We start from the raw sequence: 18,726 nt of genomic DNA on the forward strand, positions 1-18,726 counted from the left end.
CACTGCCTGTTGTCGGTGCTATGTGCAGAGGAGAGAACCGGAAAGAGTCTGGGCTCTGCTTGATATAACTGTGCACCATTGGGGGGTGCTCTGCGGCTATACAGGGAATACACCTAAAAAAAACACAGTATCAGCACTGAAGGGTTAAACTACCAAAACCATGCAAGTTTTAAAGATCTTCTGAAAGGACAGGTAGAGAGAATCTAGAATATAAAAGGTAATATAAGATCCATTATTAGATCTGATCTACTCTCACAGTAATTCTGTATGTCAGCTCTCAGATATTTGTTTCCATCTACAGGAGAGGAGGAAGCATTATGGTCCATCTAGAATGACAGGTATATTAAAACATAAATAAATCAGACTATGGGGCCCGCAACGTCCTTCACATTAGAAGAAAACTGAACTAAGGAGGCGTCGGGAATCCACAACTACAAGAACGTCTCGTGCTTCTGCAATATGTGAAAACCTTAACGTCCATAAAGATACAAGAAGGTGACACAAGAACAATGTGTATGACAATGTATTTACAAGATATTTACACCTATGTCCTGTACATCGCAGATTTAGGCTATGTTCACGCAACGTTCACGCAACGTACAAACAATGGCCGTTGTTGCACTTAAAACTGCATTGATTTCAATGCACAACGACCGGAAATAAATTGACACGTTGATTATTTCCACATCGTACCAAACAATGGCCGTTGTTCAAGACATTGTGTGAACAATGGCCGCTTTTTGCATTGACTACAATGAAAACATTTTTCTATGACGAGAACAGCTGTTGTTTTAATTGCAAATAGGGTCCATACGTTGTGTGAACATAGCCTTACACAGCAGGTGGTTCCGGTCCAGGATGGTCGGGACATTTGCATATAACGCATAGAACCACACACTGTATTTAGTAGTAAAGTTCGGCCTGGAGCAGCGGCTCAATATCCTGTCGAGGTGACATACGGATCTCCATCAATCACTTGCTCGAGAGATATTTTCTAGGTTATCCTCGAGAGAATCGTCTTTTCTGGTAATACCATAGAGATGGAGCACATCGGAATACTGCAAATAATCCTGGAGGCAGACAGGAAGGGGCAGGCGAGATACGTAGTTATTAGACCGTAAATGTTCACTTTTCAAGAGGGAGCGGATCTGAAGCCGGCAAAGATGCATCAGTGATGGGAGGGAAGCTGTGCAAGGGGAACAAAGAAGAGAAAGGGATTCAGAGAGGCAAACAAAACTTTGAGTATTTCTGTAGGTTACAGGGTACGACTAGAGAAGAGCGAAGTCACATTACAAAGGAAGCTAATCGATTAGTTTGCTCGGCCCTCAGCTTATACCCCAGCTGCCTTTGATCTCTGTACCGCCCCAGGCTACTCCGGGTGCCTGGAAAAGCTGGTGACATTTTTGCAGGATGGGATCCAGCTTTTCCAGGCACCTGGGCAGGGAGCAGCACGGAGATCAAAGGCAGCCGGCGTATAAGCCGAGTGCCAAGCAAACAAAGCGATTAGCTACATTTGTAATGTAAGTTCGCTCTAGCCGAACAGGCAGAACTCCAAACCACAGCAAGGAATCGCGCACCGGTCCACCGACAAGGCAAAACACATTTGCAGGTTCCAAAAGCACCAACTGCAACGCGTTTCAATGACAGGGTGCTTGAAATGCGTGGTAGATGTGTTTTTTTTTTGTTTTTTTAGCCTACTAATTTATTTATACGTCTGGGATGAACACAGAGCACCATGTGCTTCACTCCTTTTTGTATGGTTTGGACGTTTACTGCTTGGCTACTCCACAAACCTTTCAGCCATCTTTAAATAAGAGTATGTCAAAGAGGGGAAGTGATGGACGGTTTTGTTTTTTTCTGTACTGCTATGAAACTATCCAACACCACATGAGAACATTCCAGAATTGTGCTGGTAACTTATCTGGGCACTAGAATCATGTAGGTCATACACCCCTAAAGACTAATTCCAATAACAAACAGTACATGTAGCCAACTACCAAAAAGTGAGATGCTATGATCATTGAATACCTGAGGGTGCTCGGATCACACAACTTTTTACAGCTCCTTGATATTCCCTTCTGTTACTGAGATACGTGGGTTTATACTTTGTCTGACAAAAGTTAATAGCCAGATGGGTGGAGCTTAATTTTAAAAATGGGAGCGAATATCAGATCATGGGCGGGATTATCCAGTAATGTATAATGTTTCATTGTCCACGTTACACAGGATATCTAGATTTCTTCTTTTCTTTTTGCCTTTGTTTATTCCTTCTCTTCTTTTTTCCCCACTATGTGATTTCTGGAGCTTTTGGACACTATTGTTATAGTATGTTTGTTCTTTTCTTTTTTCCACTTTGTTTCATTCCAGTATGTGATTTCTGGAGCTTTTGGACACTATTGTTATAGTATGTTTGTTCTTTTCTTTTTTCCACTTTGTTTCATTCCAGTATGTGATTTCTGGAGCTTTTCTTGGACCCTATTATTATATTCCTTTTGTTCTTTTTGCCATTTTTTTTTTTTTTTTTTTTTTTTACAGTATGTGATTTCTGGAGCTTTTTTTTACCCTATTATATTCCTTCTGTTCTTTTTGACAATTTTTTTTTTTTTTTTTACAGTATGTGATTTCTGGAGCTTTTTTTGACCCTATTATATTCCTTCTGTTCTTTTTGACTCTTTGTTTGTTTGTTTGTTTGATTTTTTATAGTATGTGATTTCTGGAGCTTTTTTACCCTATTATTATATTCCTTCTGTTCTTTTTGACTCTTTGGGTTTTGTTTTGTTTTTACAGTATGTGATTTCTGGAGCTTTTCTTGGACCCTATTATTATATTCCTTTTGTTCTTTTTGCCACTTTTTTTTTTTTTTTTACAGTATGTGATTTCTGGAGCTTTTTTTTACCCTATTATATTCCTTCTGTTCTTTTTGACAATTTTTTTTTTTTTCTTACAGTATGTGATTTCTGGAGCTTTTTTTGACCCTATTATATTCCTTCTGTTCTTTTTGACTCTTTGTTTGTTTGTTTGTTTGTTTTTTTATAGTATGTGATTTCTGGAGCTTTTTTACCCTATTATTATATTCCTTCTGTTCTTTTTGACTCTTTGTGTTTTGTTTTGTTTTTACAGTATGTGATTTCTGGAGCTTTTTTGGATGCTATTGTTATATTCCTTATGAATAAAACCTTGAGGTCATATTAATAGTTTACCTTTTAGGCAGAGAAACCATTACATCCCGGCTCTGGCTTTATGCGCTCTCTGCTTTGTCCAATTGATAATTTGGGATTTAACTAAATCTATTAACATTTTTATTGTAAAAACCATGGATGCCAAGTCCTGTACCCTGCTACTTTCAATTATCTCCAACGTTTGTGGTTGAGAAAGCACCGATGCCATTCTCCTCATTCACCTCTATCCTTGCATGACACCTCAGAGTACACATCAAGAAATCCAAAGCCTTTTGCTTCATCCATCACCTGTTCAATGGATATTTTACATAAGGATTATATTTCTCCCCCCCCCCTCCATCGGATTACAGTGTGAGCACATTTATAAAGTTTGGGCTGGATGTTTGCAAGTATTAGACAGTCTTAAACTGAGCAGTTACAGTGTGTTCTGATAGGAGCCAGGAGGTTTATGATTGTCAGGCTTGTTATACAAGCTCCAGCTCCTCGCTAACTTTATGTGCTGACAGGAAACATTGGAAATCATCATTTATAAAGTCTGTCAGTGCTGGACTGTAAAAAAATAAAAAATATATATATAAAATAAATAAAATATTTCTATGCATGCTATTTTTAACTTCAGCAGTTCTAAAACTTATAAGATTCTTGTTGGAAGTTTAAAATTTAAAGAGCACCGGTCACCTCCAGAGCCGGAACATGACTGCAGAGCAGCGGCAAGTCTCCTGTAGATCTTGTAGACGGTTCATAAGGATGTGTTGGGATTCCGTAGCTGCAGGGTGCCCACTATAGTGGCTGAGACATTGCAGGACCAGGTCTCTCAAGCTTATCATTGATTATGCAAAGGCCGTGGGAAGTTTACCAGGTTAGTGGTAAGATACAGGTACATGCCGTCTACGGATTCTGGTAGATCTGAATAAGATTACCAATGTGATTCCCACCATATTTGTAAAACACTTCATTTACCAAACATTACATCTTACCCTATATAAAAGGCTCTAATGTCTTGGCCACTAGATGTCTCACTTCCCTGCAATCTGCTGGTCAATGCCAGCTGTTAGAATTCTCTCTACCTACACAAGAAAGGGGGTGGGGGCTTAGCTAATCCTATGGTGGGAGAGGGTATGCTAATCCACAGGTTCGGAGCTTTCTGGACGTTGCCCATCCGCCTGGAGCACCCGCTCAGCCCGCCCACTATGCAGTCAGATATGTATAATTAGGCCACTTACGGGCTGCTTCTTGCACATGTGCGGTAACAAGCAGCCTAACTATGCATATATGAATAGTGGGCAGGCCAAGAGGGATGGACTAGGCGGCAATGCCCACAATGCTCCTAACCTGTTGATTAGCATATCCAAAATTATGACAAAAAAAAACAAAACAGTGCCACTGGAGTCCTAAGTTAAAAAGGGGCTGGGTGATATCAACAGGTTCATTGGCCCAAACATGCTGATAGTGACGCTTTGATGTAATCTTTTCCTTGCTGTGATCCTCTTAGCTCACAATGCACCCAGAACATCAATAACCAGATTCGGACTGGGCCACCAGGGAGACGGGAAAACCCCCAGGGGACCCCTCCTCATTGGTGGGCTCTGAACAGTGGGCTTACTGTCAGTGGTGTAGCTACAATAACAAGGACCCTCCTAGCTCCCCGCAGCTGCTGAAGTGACAGACTGCTCAGCCAATCCCCGGTCGCGGCAGTCCCATCCTGGTCATTGATTGGCTGAGCAGCCTGTCATTTCAGCAGCTGTGAGGAGCGAGAAGAAGTAAAGAGAACACTGGGATGCGTGGGGAGTTAATTTATGAACTTTATTTTTTTTACAGATTCATCAGCCATCGGTCGCACATTGCTATTACACGTAGCTATTACAAACAGCGATGCACACCCGGCGTCCGATGATTTAAGATCAGGAGCTAAAGACACGACTAGCCGAGAGGAGCTGCCCAGGTGATCGCTGATCGTCTGGGCAGCCCATAGACTATGGCGGCGGTTTCCACGGAGCGGCGGCAGCAGATCGCTGCTATATAAGTCGTTTGTCTTTCAACATACACAGCTTTATGCAAAGTCCCTGTACTAACATGAAAGGTTTGGCGCTGGTTATGTCTTTGTATGTAGGGTGGGCTCTTAGAATTAGTTTCCCTGGTTGGCTCAAGGTAGCCCAGTCCAACCCTGTCAATAACCCTTAAAATGCCGTCCACGGCACTGTGCTCTACATCCTCCCCAGCATGGTGCCATCCTGCTCAGGCGTACATGTCCAGAGGCGCTGACCCCACCAGCACAAAATTCATTCCGTGGCCAGAAGTTTGGGTATCCATAGACACCATGTGCAGCCCCCATTCTGATGTTATTGGGCTTGTGTACAGTACTCACCCAGCGTGGTCATATCAATGGACAGTTCCAGCTGTAGAATGGATTTCACGCTGATCGGGTCAGCATGCGATAAGACAGGTACACGTTATCCGGGATCTTCTCTCAGGTATGACCACAGGAAAGCCTCTTTAAGCTTATTTTGGCCTGAACCTCCCTTTCCTTTGCCCTCTTGACAATATATGGCGGCTTAGAGTTGGATTATCAGACCTTGATTTAGGTAACTTTCACAATGACAATCTATAATGTTACTGAGCTCATAAATGTCTGCAGGACTTCCCGGAGCACACATATCAATTGTTAGGAGGCAAAGCCGTTCCCTGCCACTCCATGGAGTCCTGGGAATAGATTGACAAGTTGCATTGTGTCTCCCCAGGAAAAGCCATTTCACGCTGTTACTTTAATGAGCGGCACAGTTTATAATCACAGCATCCGAGATACTTTCATGTAATTTATAGGAGTAGGGGGGATTCGAATCTCGCTAACAGCTGAGGAGGCAGGTACAACGTGGTGGGCTGGAGACCGCTGAAAACTGACTTATTGCTTTTTGAACACCAAGTCTGCTGAGATATCTGTGTAATAGAAACCCTCAGCTGCATCCAGCTATACCCAGATACCCATCTACCTATGTGACTCCCATCCTCCGGGACCTGCACCTATTCCCTGAAGGGGAATGGGAGTTGTACAGTGTAGCACCGCCCGCTATACATTCTCTGCCAGTAAGGAGTTAAGGAAACGGCACAGTTTGTGGTGCCATGTTGATCCCTACTAAGCAGATCCGTTTTTCCTGCTCTCACCACATCTACTTCAATAAGTGACTGTTCACACTTTCTGAGATTTGCTTAATCTGTCTGACAGACATCAACACTTAAAGAGGTATTCCAGGAAAAATCAAGTTTTCGAAAAGTAGTGGATTGCGGGAGCCCAACCTCTGTACTCCCTGCTGATCTTCATATCAGACCCCAGTATCTGGATTATGAATAGTACGGCACGTGATCTGCAGCTCTATTAATTTCTATGGAGCGAAGGAAAGTGGGTCACATGCAGTACCTGCAGCTCTATTCATCACACAAAATCTGGGGCCCAATATGGAGATCGGCGAGGGGTATGGAGGATGGACCTCCGCAATCTCCTATTTGATTCTTCCTGGAATACCCCTTTAAGACACATGACATCTCTGGCCCCTATTGATCCTTGCATGCTAATCCTCTATGAGCGATACATTGCACTTTTCATTTTTTTGTTTTTGTTTTTCTCCTTAAAAGGACAACTCCCACGAAACATTTTTTTTAGCTTATTTAACACACATTACAAAGGTCTGGCCCCCTTCCCCCACTTTCCGACCCGGGGGGCGGTCCTGTTCTTCTTCCTCCTCGGAGTCTTCTCCTGAAGTGAAAAGGAGAGGAAAAGGCTGCTGGTGCACTTGCGCACCAGCAGCCTATTCATTGGCTGGAGCACATCACATGGCTTCCAGCTTGCTCAGCCCTGATTGGCTGAGCTTGCTGGAAGCCATGTGATGAGCTCCAGCCAATAAAGAGGCGGCCGGTGCGCAAGCGCACTGGCAGCCTTTTCTCTCCCATGGACCCAGAAGTGAGGGAGATCGCAGGATGGCGGCCGGAGGTGACGGAGACGCGGACAGCGGGCAATTTAAGTGGCAATCGTCACCAGAGGGATGGTGAGTATGGTGTGTGTCTGTGTTTTTTGGGGGTTTTTTTGCAGGTCCCGTAGGCGTTGTCCTTTTAAGAACAAGTTTAAAGATGTTTAAGTGTGAAGCGTTGTCAATTTTGGTCCCTGTCCCCATTAGGGCTAACAATATAAATTCACCTATCTGTATGTTTTGGGTTTGGGAGGAAACTCGAGTACCTGGAGGAAACCCATGCTAACACAGAGAGAACATACAAACATGCAAGGCTACAGTGCTAACCACTGAGCCACCATGCTGCCCACTAGCGCTTAGCGGACCTATTTAACTGTTTGGATTTGGCAACGTTCTTCGAATCTCCATGGATTCCCTGCAGTTGCAGGAGTTGGATGCTGCCCTATAACCCATGGCTGTATCAAGGGTTTCCTGGTAACCCCAGGGTGCCATGCAACTTCTGCAGCCACCGGGAATGAAATGCAGACTCACTCAACAGTAATGGCCAGCTCTCTGTTTAGCCCTACGGGGCCACAAAACACTGCCTACTTATTAGGGCTGTTTTCAGGATAACCTCTTCAGGTGGGAATACCCCTTTAAGGCTACGGCTGATCGGTGTACGTCTTCATATACAAAACTACCATTTCAGCCACTGTTATCTCTGCAGCCAAATCGTGTTTAAATTTGCCTGGAAAAATAGAGAACTATTATTTTAGCTGAAAACAAACTTGAGCCGTCAGAGTTCACACGTGGTATTCCATCCTGTACTGTTGTAGATTTCAGTAAATGCCCTGAAGAGCTTTTCCCCCCTCTAATCCGAGGCACAAAGAATCCATCTGACAGTTGTTTGCCTACCGAAATGCTTGTGTGGAATCCAGGTGAAGTGTTCTGTGTGGGTGGACAAGAGCCGCTCCACGTCTGCACGAAGCCTCTTCCAATTAGTGAACTCCAGAGCAAAATTAACAACGTCGTTATTTACAGAAGCGATCCTGCACAAGGAAAATACGATAAGATGTAACACGGAGTCCTGAACGCACTTCATATCCCATCTCTATCCGAAACTGAACGGACAAATAAACATATGAACAAAAGCACTAGAGAGAATGTAATGGAAAGAAGTCATCATTAATACTAAACTTTTCGTCAGCATTGTCCCTGGAGTATCTGTGCTCCATTAAGTATCGGCAGGTTATAAAATCAAAACACTTGAAGCTTCAGGATTAAACTAGAATTTAGAAATTCAGTATTTGAGTTATCGGAGAAATGGTTTTGCATATTCGATTCTGAAAAATTCTTCCACCTCTCCCGTATCCTTTTCTCCTCGGCACCGTTCCTGTGCACTTAGTTGTGTGCTCCCCGGTCCAGTGAAACCATTAGGAGCACTGCCCGCCCCATAGTGGCAATCCGCCCCTGGTTGGCCCGCCCCTTCCTGTTGATAATGAATGAAGGGGGCCGGCCGGGGGCGGATCGGTGCTATGGGGGAGGCCAGTGCTTCTAACGGTCTCACTGGACTGTAGAGCACAAGGCTAACTGTTTTGTACAAAGCAGATGAGCAGAAATAATCAACAATTATTGGAAGTTTTTAGATGCAGTTATTGCTCCACAAGGGAATAATTTTAGATACTTCTACACACTACAGACAGGTCATACAAAATCACTTTCTCCAATAAATAAATTACCAAGTCTAATCATTGTATTTGGGGGATTTATCGTTTAGGACTCAAAACCTGATGTAGTCTTAGTTTAAAGGGAAAGTTTCACCAGAAAATGACTTAATGTATTAAAAATGTTTTTATGTTAAACTGATTTTTTAAGAACTTTTGGTGATTTTTTTCTAATTTTAAATTTTTCTATCTATATTATAAAATAATCTTCAGATCTTGCAGTAAAGCATGTCACTAAATGATGTTAAAACAGCCCAGGCAAGATGGGCATGCCCATAACAATGGACAAAAAGTGAAACAAGTAAAATCAGAAAATTGAAACAGAATAGAATAAAATATTCTAGAATTCTAGTCAGTAAAAGAAAATCTAGGCGACACATTCCCTTTAAATTCAAGCCCAACTGTATGTTGTATCATTTGTAGACTTGTATACTGTTCAGCATTTTGCAGCGGTCCAAAGAACACTTTGCACAAATCAGCCTTGACACCAGCAGTGCCCGAGGTCTAAGGGCTCTGTAGGTCCCTGGACTGGAGGACACTACAGAGAGACCCTCCGATGTGCACAGCTGGCTGGAACATACTTTATGTGTATGTAAAGAGTTTTCACTAACTTTGCAAGGATAAAGCCAACTTTTTAGCCCAAGGATTAGTGTTGAGGAACCACAGTGATTGGTTCATCAATGGGTCTCAGCTGATTTCCCAACCCAGTATCACTTGTCAGCTGTATAAACTATGGAAGCTGTAACTGTATGCGGAGGTGAGAAATGTCCGTCAAAACTTGGCTGTAGTCATGTCAGGATGCGGGAAGAGGTTAAAGAATCCGGAGTCACACATCCAGGTTCAGATTTCATAAATAAATACATGGTGACCTTTTCCAACAATACATTTCCGTGTCTTTTGGGGCTGATGTCTATGAGATTTTAACACTAACTAGAAGTGACATCTGTCCTTTCATCGAGGCAATTGCCTTTTCCTCGGAGATCTCGCGTACATTGTCTGAGAACCACAATTTCCAAGTAACCATCAACAATAACTACATAGAGGATATTGACTGGACCTCTGGAGAACGTTCACTTCTCATTTAGTCGCTCATACTGTGGTTTGATGGAGCTTGGGATTATAGATCTTAGAGAAACATTTTCCATAAAGCTTTAGATATTTAGGTAGCGTCACCTATTATTCTTTTACCACCATAAAGCTCAATAATTGTTACATCTATCAAACTTTGGCTCTTTGCAACTTGAAGTTCTAGCCTACAAATCCTCGAAATTTCAGAAGGTGTCATCCTAAGAGAGTATCCTAAATTTTTGTCTGATAACAGCAAGCTTGTTTACATGTGTAAAGTCTAATAGCCGTCCACTTTGTGTTTTATGATCCATTCTATGAAAACTTAAAAAAAAACAAAGTTCCAGCCTTTGATCCCTGTGAAATCATGGCATTCATGGACCAGGGAGACCCTCTACCACCAATACTGATCTGTTTCCTGGTTCTTGAACCGCACGCACTCCCCAAACATCCGTCCGGCCTCGCCATCACCTCGGCTGCAACGCTTCCGCTCCGACCCGTGCATTTCACCACCCTTCCTCCTAATCCTTTGCTTTCATCCACTCACTCAAGAAGTACGTGATGACGCGCAATAGGGGTCTGAACAGAGCGGGTTAAAAAGGAAAGGCTGCCCCACCGCAATGAATATATTACATGATGAATCCACAAAATGGCGCCGGGACGAGGATGTGTCAGGACGACAGTCAATAGGAAAGTAAAAGAATCCAAACTTCCGGCGGTGGGAAAAGCGAATCGGGATCTGCTGATAGAAGCTGAAATGGCTACACAAAGCTATTACACACAATGTTATTTTATGGGACATGTAAGTATTTACTAAAGCAGATATGTCGGGTCCACAAACCTCCGCCCATTCACCAGCACACTCTCTCCGCGATGTCTTGTACTAAAATGGCTATATACTAGTGTTGAGCGAGTTGCTTGGTTAAGCATAGTGCTCGATGAAGCAACAGGATGCTCGATGCTGGACAGAGCACATCGGGGTGCTTGGGTGAAAGTGGCCGTACGCCCTCAATAACGGACAGCCAAGTGATCAATTGTCAATACACCACCGGAGTTCTAACGTGTTCTGCAGAAACCTATCACTTTTTCTGCTCTCATTTCTGTGTATTTCATTTAAATATCTTCAAGGGACAAAATAAACAAACTAGAAAGCAAAAATGTAATAGGTGAACCAGACACCCTCCGCTCTGCCGGGCAGAGGGTACCTGATTAGATGCTCGAGTCTCCCATTGATTACAATTGAAATCCTTACTCGAATCGAGCACTCCAGTATTGAAAAATACCCGTCTCGAGAAATGAGCACTCGAGCACTTAAATACTTGCTCAGCACTACTAAATGCTTTCCTGTTCATAATGTCCACCTTCACTAAGGGCCCTATTCCACCGGACGATTATCGTTCGCATAATCGTTAACGATCTCAAACGACCGCTATTATGAAAGACCTGAAAACGTTCAATCATTTCCATGGAACGATAATCATTTCTTATGATCGTATTTGCCTTTTTTCTTCGCTATTGCGTTCGTATCTATTGCGGACGACCGAACGACGTCTTATTCAATGCGAACGATTTGCGAACGAGCAACGATAAAAATAGGTCCCGGTCTTATAAAGCGATCAACGATTTCCTGTTCGGTCGTTAATCATTAACTGCATTTCAACCGAACGATTATCGTTAAGATTCGAACGATTTAACGATAATCTGAACGATAATCGACCGGTGGAATAGGGCCCTAACTCTCACATTCTTGTAATCTCATGTCAGCATTATCTGGGGAATGATCCCTTTACCTATCGAGTAAAAACGAAGCTACTTTGAGGGTAAATTATTTCAAATGAATCATTTTAATGGGTCTGTAACAAGGTTTGGGAATGCAGTATGAATTCCGGGGCCTAAAGGTGACCATACATCTTAGACTTCAGACACCCGAACCTGCCGCACATGTCAAAGTCTTTCAAGCACAACAAACGCCATCTTAGTGCTGGGCCATTTACTCTGCAGAATATGAGAGGGGACCCTGTCATACTTGCCCCATGGTCCTGCTGTGATGACTCCTATAAGGGTGGGCAGGGATCAGCATGGACGCTCTGTAGCTACACAGTCCAGAACGCAGTAGATGCTACGCATCTTTCACGTCAAAATAAAGCTTTTTTGCATATTTGGGCTAGAGTAACTCTCCTGTACTATCGGACTAGACAGGCTTGCCTTGGTCCTCAATAGACTTTGGGCACCTGAAAGTCTTTCACTGGTTGTCCCTACTTGAACCAATTTTGGTAGGTACTAACCACCGCATAGTGGTATACCGGTAACAGTCTGTAAGGCCTATCTAAAAGATGTCTGACAAGGTCAAAATAGTGGTGATGGGTAGATGATTGGGTCAAAGTGCTTCACATTCTTACACTTGCCCATTTTTCCTGCTTGCAACAACCTCAAGAACGGATCGTTCCCTGTATCACATGCCTTCCCTTGCACTTCTTTCATTCACTTCCATTGTCAGAGGTTTTAAAGGGGTACTTGCTTCTGCTCTGGACAGTTCCTAACATGGACAGAGGTGGCAGCAGAAAGCACTGTGTCAGACTGAAGAGAATACACCACTTCCTGCAGGACATACGGCAGCTGATAAGTCCTGGAAGATTGAAGATTTTTAAATAGAAGTAAATTACAAATCTATATAACTTTCTGAAACCAGTTGATTTTGGTTGGAGTACTCCCTTAATGTTACAGCTGATCAGTGTATGTGATAAGTTATTAGTAATTATCACTTATCTGTTTAAAGATCCCAATATAAAATGTCACATTCACTAAAAGTGGCTATTTATCTTTCTTTCCCCAGGAGAGTCCAGTGTGGAGAGGGCTGTGACATACACCAGTCCTGAGGAGGGGGTCTAGGTGGTTTGTTGTCCAGAGCGGCTTCCTTTTTATGAAGCAGATAGTGATATCTTGGGCCCTGGGGAGACCGCGCTCCACATGACGCCTGAGCTGTTAATTCTTGATGCTTCCTGAAGCTTCCTCAGCTATATATATCGCTGCTCCAGTCTCTCACCATCTATGCCGCCACTAAAAAGAACTTTATCTGACTGGTATGGTTGCACAGAATGCGCAGATTTATATCATGAAGAGCTAATGACTTCCACACTGCTTCAATAAAATTATGTTACAACGAGAAACCTCAGCAAAGTGACTCCCACTGACTCCCATCCCCACACACACTACCCCACCTGACCCCCATCCCCACACACTACCTCACCTGACCCCCATCCACACACACTACCCCACCTGACCCCCATCCACACACACTACCCCACCTGACCCCCATCCCCACACACTACCTCACCTGACCCCCATCCACACACACTACCCCACCTGACCCCCATTCACACACACTACCCCACCTGACCCACATCCCCACACAAACATACACATTACCACAACTGACCACCATCCCCACACACACACTACCCCACCTGACCCCCATCCACACACACACCACCCCACCTAACCCCCATCCCCACACACTACCTCACCTGACCCCCATCCACACACACACACTCTACCACAACCGACCCCCATCCCCACACACACCACCCCACCTAACCCCCATCCCCACACACTACCTCACCTGACTCCCATCCACACACACACTACCCCACCTGACCCACATCCCCACACACTACCTCACCTGACCCCCATCCACACACACTACCCCACCTGACCCCCATCCACACACACTACCCCACCTGACCCCCATCCACACACACACCACCCCACCTAACCCCCATCCCCACACACTACCTCACCTGACCCCCATTCACACACACACACTCTACCACAACCGACCCCCATCCCCACACACACACAACCCCAACCTGACCCCCCCATCCCCACACACACACAACCCCCACCTGACCACCATGCCCACATACACACACTCCCCCACTTCGACACAAAGTACCCCACCTGACCCCCATCCCCACATACACACACTACCCCACCTGACCCCCCATCCCCACATACACACACTACCCCACCTGACCCCCATCCCCACATACACACAATACCCCACCTGACCCCCCCCATCCCCACATACACACACTACCCCACCTGACCCCCATCCCCACATACTACTACCCCTCCTGACCCCCATCCCCACACACACACAACCCCCACCTGACCACCATGCCCACATACACACACTCCCCCACTTCGACACAAAGTACCCCACCTGACCCCCATCCCCACATACACACACTACCCCACCTGACCCCCCATCCCCACATACACACACTACCCCACCTGACCCCCCATCCCCACATACACACACTACCCCACCTGACCCCCATCCCCACATACACACAATACCCCACCTGACCCCCCCCATCCCCACATACACACACTACCCCACCTGACCCCTATCCCCACATACTACTACCCCTCCTGACCCCCATCACCACACACACACTACCCCACCTGACCCATCCCCCTACTCCTTACCTCAGGCCTCCACACACACACTTACAATACTCATGCAACGGTCAAGGCTGCCTTTGGGAGGTGAAGGAGCGGGCTGTGGTGCCGGGAGACAACACTGGAGGGCGGGTCATGAAGAAGAAGCAAGGTGGGGCTGGAGCATGGCGGCACTGTGGACAGCCATGGCGCCAGCATCCAATGGACATGTGCCGGGTGACATCACAGTAGCTGCATCTAGGCGGTACGTGGGGCGGGGAATACATGGTGGAGTGCACCTGGCTACTGTAATCTCAGCACCGCCGGGGCTGTTCTGGAGCTGGCATGTGGCCGCATACTTTTATGCGGCCGTGTTTCAGCAACCATGGCTGCGCATGTCATAGGTTCACCATCATGGCCCTAAGTCAGTGCCTTGTATGTATTCCTTCAGAGATGTGTTTCAGAGGGTCATCATGTGTGCGCGGGAAACCACATCCACATGTGACGTCCAATAACAACTTACTGTCGCAGATGCTGCATGACTTGGAATCACAGGAAGCGAGCACTGGGGAGCAGGAGGTTTTAACTAACCTCTGCTACCTGGACGACCCCTTTATAACAATAATATACTGGGGCATGTTAGCCTGGATCAGGGGGAAAAAAAAAAAAGTAAACTTCTTTGTCTCTCCAATCTGACACAGTGTCTCAGACTGGAAAGAATACACCACTTCCTGCAGGACATACAGCAGCTGATAAGCACTGGAAGACTGGAGATTTTTCAACATAAGTAAATTACAAATCTGTTTAACTTTCTGACACCAGTTGATTTGAAAGAAAAAGATTTTCGCCGGAGTACCCCTTTAACCGCTCTTATGCACTCATGACAAGTACTATGTGGATGTGGGTGAACAATAGCGTTTCCACCACGAAAATACACGTCCTTCCATTACACCATAGAGAAAACGTCCGTAAACACCAGATACTTAACATTCCTATAGATCCTACGAGATAGAATCCCCCGCCGCAGGTTTTATTCGGTGTGTGTTTTTCTCACCGGCTTTGGCTGACTTGCCGGTATTGTATACATCACGCCTGTCTTAAGCCTTTGCACAATATCCAATTTGCAGACTGTATTGTGACAGGCAATTATTTCAGCGAGTAAATCTTTCCCACTTCAATCTCTAATTTTTCTGTGTGTATTGTGTCACGCTGGAAAATAATGAGAACAATCAGAAGTAAATGGCGCGTCTACCGCCAGCCGAAAATATTACACGGCTAAAAGGTTTATTACTCTGCGCTATTGTTACGCAGACTCCGGGCACAACCTCCAAATTATATGCTAAAAAAAAAAAAAAAAATCCCTCCGTCATCAGCTGAAATCATATTATTACATAACAAATCAGTAGGATATACTTCAATATGCAGATCCTGGGAATATAATACTCAACTCAACACAGTTAAAGGGGTAGTTCAGCAAAACTCAACTGGTGTCAGAAAGTTATATAGATTTGTAATTTACTTCTATTTAAAAATCTCCTGTCTTTCAGTACTTATCAGCTGCTGTATGTCCTGCAAGTCTAGAGAGCAGGAGAGGTCTTCTATGGGGATTTGCTGTTGCTCTGGACAGTTCCTGACATGGACAGAGGTGGCAGCAGAGAGCACGGTGTCAGATTGGAAAGAATAAATCACTTACTGCAGGACATACAGCAGCTGATAAGTACTGGAAGACTCGAGATTTTTAAATAGAATGAAATAACAAATCTCTGACACTTTCTGGTTCCAGTTGATTTGAAAGAATTTTTTTTTTGTTAACTACCCCTTTAAATGGGAACCATAAGCCGATGAAGATGAATCTAAGCTGCCATTCTCCTCCTGGTCTGTTTGGCCTCCCATTCCTCGGGCTCATTACTACAGTGATACCGGGAGGTCGGACAATTATACAGAATGTGTTGTATGCAAAGGATCGGGTAAAGGTCTGATCAGGGCTCAGGGAGCTCGGATAATAAGTAATGGGGCAGCTCATGCGGTTTGAGGTGTTATTAATGGAAAGGAAGATAATTTCCAAGAAGTCATTAAGAAACCAATCTATTCTACACCTCTCAGTGACTATAATATCCCTGCAAACGATACCATGGTGGCAGTGATGAGTACCGGAGACCACCCAGCCCATGTACTACAATTGTTCTTCTCTTCACCTCGGCCTCAATTCTCACCCTACCTTTATGTAAGTTCCAATGTAAAGATACATGGCGGGCAGTGATGCACTCCGCAGCATTTATATTACGATGCATTCAACATGAATTTCCCTGACAATTAGAGGGAGGAATGGAGGGTTGTCCAGGCTGGGGTGAAAACAATAGCAAACATGTACTCACCTGCCTCTATCCCTGATGATGCCTGCGCCCTCTGTGTAAGCACTTCCTGGTCACATGTACTCACCTGCCTCTATCCCTGATGATGCCTGCGACCTCTGTGTAAGCACTTCCTGGTCACATGTACTCACCTGCCTCTATCCCTGATGATGCCTGCGACCTCTGTGTAAGCACTTCCTGGTCACATGCACTCACCTGCTTCTATCCCTGATGATGTCCGCGCCCTCTGTGTAAGCACTTCCTGGTCACATGTACTCACCTGCTTCTATCCCTGATGATGCCTGCGACCTCTGTGTAAGCACTTCCTGGTCACATGTACTCACCTGCCTCTATCCCTGATGATGCCTGCGACCTCTGTGTAAGCACTTCCTGGTCACATGTACTCACCTGCCTCTATCCCTGATGATGCCTGCGACCTCTGTGTAAGCACTTCCTGGTCACATGTACTCACCTGCCTCTATCCCTGATGATGTCCGCGCCCTCTGTGTAAGCACTTCCTGGTCACATGTACTCACCTGCCTCTATCCATGATGATGCCTGCGACCTCTGTGTAAGCACTTCCTGGTCACATGTACTCACCTGCCTCTATCCATGATGATGCCTGCGACCTCTGTGTAAGCACTTCCTGGTCACATGCACTCACCTGCTTCTATCCCTGATGATGCCTGCGACCTCTGTGTAAGCACTTCCTGGTCACATGTACTCACCTGCTTCTATCCCTGATGATGCCTGCGCCCTCTGTGTAAGCACTTCCTGGTCACCACCGATTGGCTGTGCAGGCTCTTCTTTGTACTGCAACAAAGACTAGGAAGTGTTGTGCAGGGAGCGGGCACCGCCAGGGAAGAACATGTTATTGTTTTTACACCACGCTGGCTACATTTAATACTAAAACTATTCCCTGGACAAACCCTTTAACTAGTATTGCCCAGCTTCCAGAACTGGATTAACGGGGTAGTTCACCAAAAAAATGTTTCCTTTAATTTAACTGGTCCAGGGAAGTGCCAGAGATTTCAGTATCTCATGTCTTTCAGTACTTATCAGCTGCTGTGTGTCCTGCAGGAAGTGGTGTATTCTCTCCAGTCTAAGACAGTGCTTTCTGCTGCCACCTCTGTCCATCTCCTGTTCGCCTGACTGGAGAGAATACACCACTTCCTGCAGGACATACAGAAGCTGATAAGTACTGGAAGACTAGAGGATTTTTTACTAGAAGTAAATTACAAATCTGTATAACTTTCTGGCACAGTTGCTTTAAACTAGCCCTTTAAATATGTTTCCTATTAACAAACTGCCTGTATATTCTGTACAGACTGTGGGAGGAAATGACAGAAACGTAATATATATGAGAGCAAGAGACAAACATATAAAAGCGCTCACCATGCAGCATCCAGCAAAGGTGCGGGATCAAGTCCGGCCAGGAGCAGATAGGGCAGCCATTCTTTGTAATGGTTTTTAGATGACCGTTTAAATGCATCAAGTTCGTCCCCAGAAGGCAGCGGGCAATCGTGGCGGAGAAAGTAGCGAAATAAAGGAAAATTGTTGTATTCCAAACAACTCTGTAAATTACAGCTCGACAGCTGGAATCCATATCTGAGGAGAAGTGGAGCCATTACCGAGTGCCTAAAAGAGACCGGAGCAGGTCAGTGCTGGAGGAAAGATTTTTTTTTTACTTATTAATAATAAATCCTTTCTTTCTATACATAGCCCGGAGCCCCGCCCCCATTAGGGCTGACAACCTTATTTATATACAAAGCCCGGAGCCCCGCCCCCATTAAGGCTGACAACCTTATTTATATACATAGCCCCGCCCCCATTAGGGCTGAAAACCTTATTTATATACATAGCCCCGCCCCCATTAGGGCTGAAAACCTTATTTATATACATAGCCCGAAGCACCACCCCCATGAGGGCTCACAACCTTATTTATATACATAGCCCCGCCCCCATTAGGGCTGAAAACCTTATTTATATACATAGCCCGAAGCACCACCCCCATGAGGGCTCACAA

General features: G+C 44.9%; 1 protein-coding gene across 6 annotated transcripts in view; it reads right to left on the reverse strand.

The window, feature by feature from the left end:
- Positions 1–327: 327 nt before the first annotated feature.
- ASB3 (ankyrin repeat and SOCS box containing 3) overlaps positions 328–18,726 on the reverse strand; it is an 89,377-nt gene continuing 70,978 nt past the window's right edge. For 4 of the 6 annotated variants that reach the window (XM_069954779.1, XM_069954777.1, XM_069954780.1 and 1 more), the window contains exons 8-10: positions 18,096–18,338; positions 8,033–8,166; positions 328–1,186 (exon numbers count right to left, since the gene is read on the reverse strand). In XM_069954779.1, the coding sequence (XP_069810880.1) occupies positions 969–1,186; positions 8,033–8,166; positions 18,096–18,338 (595 nt within the window). In that variant the 3' untranslated portion in view covers positions 328–968. The remainder of the gene's footprint in view (positions 1,187–8,032; positions 8,167–18,095; positions 18,339–18,726) is intronic. The other 2 variants (XM_069954781.1, XM_069954782.1) reach the window with 2 other exon arrangements.

The sequence above is a fragment of the Dendropsophus ebraccatus genome, chromosome 15 (genome assembly GCF_027789765.1).
Source record: "Dendropsophus ebraccatus isolate aDenEbr1 chromosome 15, aDenEbr1.pat, whole genome shotgun sequence".
Taxonomy (NCBI): Eukaryota; Metazoa; Chordata; class Amphibia; order Anura; family Hylidae; genus Dendropsophus; species Dendropsophus ebraccatus.